Here is a 6,059-nt window from a genome sequence, read left to right on the forward strand (position 1 = left end):
CTAAGGGCTGACGAAACAACCTCGGTATAACTTGAGTTTGGCGAAACTGGCCATTGGCCGGCGAGGGGGCAGAGAAGAGGGGGAAGGGGGGGGCAATTGGCGTCGCATCGTGCCCATCGCAGCTACAGCCAGCACAGCACCTGACGAACTTCGTGTTGGCGGGCCGTCGAGACACTCTTGCACCAGGGAGGGAACCAGTTGCGGACATGCCGTCAAGTCCCCATTCGTTGCCGCCGGCATGGGCGGCCCCTTGGGATCAGACCGTGGCTCATTCAGGAATGTAGACAACGGCTCCTGCGGTCGTGTCCCTTTGAGGAAGCTGTGGCATGTCCTGGGTACTCGCAAAGAATGAGATATAAAGGACGAGTGAGCCGAGGGCAAGGTCTCTCGAAGTCAAAAGCCTTCATCGCCTCACCTTCGAGCAGAGAGCATCTGAACACCTTTACCCACGAATCATCCCAGCATTGAAAAACGAACGAATCCGAGAAGATGGATCGTTACCCCTGCGTCAACAGATACAAGCACGGCGTCGACTGCCCTGGCTGGGTCAACGTCCATGGTGCGCGGTGCGAAGAATGTGTTGTCGTAAGTCACACGCTCATACATTCCCGAATCTCACTGACCTTGGGCAGTACAACCGGTAGGCGCAGGGGATAGTGGGGCGGTTTGGTTGAATTCGATTGAAGGGTGCGAGGGATGGGCGGAAGGTACCTGCAGCGATTTGATTAGCCAGACCGGACATGATTCTCCTTTGAGTCGACATTGTTCCACCCTACTATGCGTTTGATGTTATCACTGCCAGATTCAGGCCCCTGAATGCTGGTGCATCGTGCGGAGAGGCCAGCCCATCTCCGTGTCTCCCAACGCAGGCCGCACAAGCGCTGTCTGCCTCGTAGCCTGCCTCATAGCCTGCCTCGTAGCGATGTAGGATGCGCGGACCATTATGTACGCCTCTCGTTAGGAGACATAAAACCGCGCTGTGCCCAGATGGCGTCAAGGAGACTCATCATTCTTCTAGTCCCCATTGAACCGGTCGCCATCGAAAACATGCGGGACGCAAATAACGAGTTCTGCGAGCCGAGGGCAGCGCGTGCAAGCACAGACTCGGTCACCGTGGGAAGCAGTGAAAGTATGACGGCCAATTGCTTATAGTGGTTCCAGGATCTGACAAACTTGATTTGATTTAGTCCTATTCGGTTTCGGCCGCTTTAGTCAGCAGCTACGCCTGGATAACGGGGTTTGGCCAACACCCGACGCGCTCCCGGTGTTAATCCGCAGCGCCCAACTTCGCCAATGCAAAATATTGGCCAGCTGTCTCCAAATTTTCAGCTTTGTCCTCCAACCTCATCTACCTCTGGCTGCCACCAAGTGTAGTTTGCGGTTCTCTACTATTGTACACATGTGTCTAGGCTCTGTTGAGGTCTTACGCCTCGTGTGACGGTTCCGTTGACCTGCAGTCTCCCCCCGATGCTCAGCTTTGTCTGAGTAGATGAGATTGGAGAGCAAAGTGAGAAGTTTGGAGACAGCTGGTCAGTGTTTTGCATTGGCGAAGTGGGGCGCTACGGATTAACACCAGGAGCGCGTGGGCTATTGGCCAAACCCACTATCCGGGCATAGCTACTGACAAAAGAGCGGCTGAAACCGAGCAGGAATAAATCAATCAACGAGAGCTGGGCGTCGCGCTTCGCGCTCCGCAAAGTTGTAATACGGTAAGGATAATAGTAAAAGGAGTAAGTTAACGACCTATTCCTAAGAAAATCAATACACCATACGGTTTCACCTCTGTACTATTTTTCTCAATTTGTGAGGTCACGAAGTGCAATAATCGATATATTGGTACCGCTCAGACCGCCTTCCAGATCCACCTTTTTTGTCGACTGCCCAGAATCCAACAGTGGTGGCATTTTTGTTACAGGTGCTTTGCTGGCTGCCGCTGTCGTTGTCATTGTCTCAGTATGGTCAAGGTCGATTGTCTCAGTCACGTCTTCTGTAGAATCCAGGGTGGGCTAGGTATGGGATTTTTTAGATGGGGTGGACTCCGCTCGACCGCTCCAGCGACTTTGGCGCTTGGTAGCAGGTGGCAGGTGACTCAGAAGAAGCTGCAGGGGATTAGGAGGGCGGTGTTGTTTTAGAGAGGAAGGTCAAATTCAAGATCCTGACGGCAAGTTGATTGGACGGAGTACAGCCGACCAATTTAGCAGTAATGCAAACAAAAGAAGCGGTGTTGGGAACCATCATATATTCCCATCGTTTGGTATTTGCGAAATTGCAGACTAAAGAAAAATTGATCGGTTCCCCCTTGGAGACGTCGTACACAAAAGTACGTAATTCGAAGTTCCGGAGACAGAATGGTTGGTCTGATGTCGGCTTGCGCTCGCCGACGATACCGAGGGCGGTCATCATCGGGCACCATTCTTCAGGAAGATGCCTGCGGTACTCATGGAAATCTGAAACGTCCCCCAGATGGCTTTCTCAAGTTATTCATATGATCCTAAGACGGGTGTATGCGTACCATTGTAAGCTGAGAGACTGCACGATAATTTTGGGCCTTTCCTCGGGAGTCGTTTCGACTATGAATCGACCATCTGCATAGAAAAACGTATTCGGCACGTAGAAGTCTCGTTCATTTTGTTTCAGGTAGACCCGAACGCAGGTTTGGATCGGATCGGAATCAATCTTGGTGTCGTAAAAGTCGTCCTCTTGGAAGACGTTCACAGTTGCATGGATTTCTGCGTAGTTTGGGGTTTCCGGGCGTATACTATCAGGACGAACGTCGTCGATGAAATTCCGAATGTGAATGATATTGGTCAGTTTTGGTAGCTGGGACGCCATCGTGTTCAAAATAGGATGCGTAAACGCTGCCATACTGAAGGGGGTTTGGAGAATGAAGGCTAGTATATCCGAAGAACAGTTTACAGCATCAGAATAGCATTGTGAAACTGCGGGGTTGTGCTTGCGTGACATCACGAAGATGTCATCTTACGCGGCAGGCAGTTGATATTGAGAGGGGTAAATCACGTGGTAGACTGGCACCGTATCAAGTTGGTTCTAGAAGGAGAAGCCGATGGTGAACAACGTTTGTCGTCTGTGCAGCATCATTGTCTTCGTGAAGAAGAACACGAAGGTCGGATTGTTGACGGACTCGGGAAAGGCTTGTGTATAGCTGTCCATGAGCGAAAACAGAGTCTCGCAGATCAAGGACAGCTCGATCAAGAGTAAGACCCTGGCAGCTGTTGGAGGTGGTGGCTGTGCAGGTTAGTGCGAAGAATGGAGACACGAAGTGCAGCATCCGCTGGAGATCGAGGGAGCTCAGCGGAAATGATGTTATCAAGAGCGTCGATAGAAGGTTCCGGAGTAACCTATGGCGGAGAGTTGTGAGGTCAGTAACTGATTGCTCGAAATAACGCCAGGAGGCAACCGACTTTGATGAGCATGTGTGCGTGTGGAAGCCCGCGTTTTTGGAATTCAACCACAGTCATCATGTATAGCAAGCGGCCAAAGTGAGTCTTTATGAAGGATTGGAAATGTTGGAGTCGGATGTGGAAAGCACGACAAACAACTGTAGGGATGTCAGTAAAGTGCTGTCCGACTTTCAATGAAGTGACTATCTCGGGCCATCTAGGATTTGTCGTCATGGTGATAAAGAATGTTGGTTTTCCAAAATGCCGTGCCAGGGCCAAACCATCAGCAACTTGATCGGAAGCCCATGCCTGGGAACCAATGAATGTTGCTGGCAACCTATTGCGGAGAAGGTCGGGCGAGACACTGTCGGTTGTCTGATCCAACGCTGAGGATTGCATCAACCTTGCCCGTCGTAAGTAATCAAGATTTGTTTCCTCGATTCTTGAATACATGTCGACCAGATATTCGCAAGTGAGACGACCAAAGGTAAGAAACCGAGGGTCTGCGAGAAGCACTGCCCGATACCATTGTAGCTGTGTAAGTCCATGGGATTCGTGAGCTGTCATATCCCCCCCGGCAGTAGCTGGACGCCTGAGAGAGGTTTCATCCAGTCCAGGGATCCCCCAGCCCAATACTCCGTGGGAAATAACAACGGATATTGAAGAGGCTCGTAGTGTCGTGAGAGGATATGAACGAAATGGGCTCGGCCTCCATGGCGGTAGAATACCACTTTGCGACAGTCGACAGTGCTGAGATTCTGCGTGTTGATAACAGCCGCGATTTCACCACTTGGAGAAAAATTTTTGAGCTCCACAGCCAACGGTGTTGCGTCACTAGGGACCTGCTGTAAAGCGTGGCAAACTGTAGAAAGGTATGGATTGACGGCCTGGAGTAACCGCTTTGCTTGCTGAACGGCAGCGAACGGCACATTCGTATTCGCGGCCTTTTGGGACCGGGCGTCTTCGTCATACAGAAACCAACGCAGGCTGTGATCACCGTTGGATAAGTTAAGCAGTCGATGATATATCCGACCTGAGACGACGACGTCAGCTGGCATACCAAAATGGATAAACCCTTCGGAAGCTCCAATCGCAGAGAAAGCGAAAAGGTAATTCAAGCGGCGGCTGATAGCTGATAGTGGTAAGGTCGTGGTATCAATTCAACTCTGAAAGTGCGGTGGGTACGGTGGGAGCTTAGAGGCCATTCGACTACCGTTTACACAACACCAGCCTGACTTCTCAGTAGACAAAAGGACAGCTGAGCAGAAGTTGCAGCAGCCGGTCCAGGCTTGGCGGAATGGTCGCACGCGAAGACGCCTCAGCTGAAGCGACCAATAATCAAGTTCAGATGTATGCGACACAGAGCTTGGAATGTTGGAGAGCATCGTCTCTTCATTTGCAGGAGGAGGTAACGGCAAAGGCAAAGTGTCCGAAGCTGGACTGTGACAAATTCGGGGACTTGTTGACCTGGTTCTTCGTGGATGAGTCTAAGAAAAACTCAGCATACTGTACAGTGTCTTCGTATGTGTAGAGGGCTCGACGAAAGAAAGGAGAAAGGAAAGTGACCTCGACGGGTGGGTTTTCAGTTGTCGCGGCAGCGCTAAGGATGTCACGGTTGTTCTGTAGGCGCTGGGTTGCAGTACGCAACCGACAATCGTCACACATTCGATAAGCGGATGAGGACCAAGGTCGAGAACACCGAAAGCAGAGGCTGCTTCGTGGCTCTGTGTCGGCGGCTGAAGGCTGACTACGACGCGTAGCGAGGCGAATTCGACAATCATCACATGTCCGGAACAGCGCTGAAGTCCATGGTCTTCTGCAGGTCGAGCAAGTTGAGGGGCCTTCTATGGTCGAAGAAGTAGTGAGACGATTGCGATGGCGAGCGGTGGATTGGATTTTGCGGCAATGGTGGCATGTCCGATGAACAGCGGATATCCATGGTCGCTTGCATTCAGTGCACTGAGATTAGGGTTGATCAGGAGGCAGTTCAACTTCTGAACCTGAGAAATGGGTTGAAAATCGGCGGGGAAATTGGCCGGGAAATTGGCGTCCAGGGGAATTCTGTGCATTCAGTGAACCAGGACCGGACAGTTGGGAGTGCTTCTTCCGAAGCTTGCGAGCAGCATCTTTTGCCCTGCAATCGGAGCAAGTCCGGTAAGACCCCGAGATACCAGAACTCCAAGGTCGTTGGCACCGAGTACATATAGAGGAAGGGGTGTCTGGCATGAGAAGAGCACAGCAACATCAGATGGTTGCGAAATGGTAAAGTGGTAAAAGACGGTAACGACGCAAAGTTGTTAAGCTGACAAAGAAGAATAAGCTTGAAATACAAAGTGGAGAGGGATGGCAGAAATCGCGGTAGGCGACACGCGAAAGGGCTGAGAGGGGAGAAATGTGGGGCTATGGAAAGTTCCGTCTGACATGCTGCGGCCAAAAGCGACATCTGCCTAATATGTTTAAGAAAGATCAATCAAGCGACATTTCCTTACGACGGCGGTATGAAAATATCACGTCTAATAGGCCAAGGCCTAAGTAAACCTGCTGCACCCAAAGAAATAAGTCTACTGCAGTACCGTCTGTAGGGCTATCTTCTCCGACTACAGCAATACATGCACGCGTAGACGAGCCTCTGTCACATTTTATCATGAGAGGCGACTC

General features: G+C 51.1%; 3 protein-coding genes across 3 annotated transcripts; 2 read left to right on the forward strand and 1 right to left on the reverse strand.

The window, feature by feature from the left end:
• Positions 1 to 489: 489 nt before the first annotated feature.
• Positions 490 to 644, forward strand: CORC01_14439 (uncharacterized protein; the record flags this gene model as incomplete). Its single annotated transcript, XM_022626050.1, has 2 exons — positions 490 to 585; positions 633 to 644. 2 exons carry the CDS (start codon positions 490 to 492, stop codon positions 642 to 644), a joined length of 108 nt encoding a protein of 35 aa, XP_022467439.1.
• A 1,837-nt stretch (positions 645 to 2,481) lies between these two features.
• On the reverse strand, positions 2,482 to 2,832 carry CORC01_14440 (uncharacterized protein; the record flags this gene model as incomplete). The annotated part of the gene is made up of 1 exon (XM_022626051.1): positions 2,482 to 2,832. One exon carries the CDS (start codon positions 2,830 to 2,832, stop codon positions 2,482 to 2,484), a length of 351 nt encoding a protein of 116 aa, XP_022467440.1.
• A 2,482-nt stretch (positions 2,833 to 5,314) lies between these two features.
• On the forward strand, positions 5,315 to 5,608 carry CORC01_14441 (uncharacterized protein; the record flags this gene model as incomplete). Its single annotated transcript, XM_022626052.1, has 1 exon — positions 5,315 to 5,608. One exon carries the CDS (start codon positions 5,315 to 5,317, stop codon positions 5,606 to 5,608), a length of 294 nt encoding a protein of 97 aa, XP_022467441.1.
• Between the last annotated feature and the right edge of the window lie 451 nt (positions 5,609 to 6,059).

This window comes from Colletotrichum orchidophilum (genome assembly GCF_001831195.1).
Source record: "Colletotrichum orchidophilum strain IMI 309357 chromosome Unknown Scaffold_294.1, whole genome shotgun sequence".
Taxonomy (NCBI): Eukaryota; Fungi; Ascomycota; class Sordariomycetes; order Glomerellales; family Glomerellaceae; genus Colletotrichum; species Colletotrichum orchidophilum.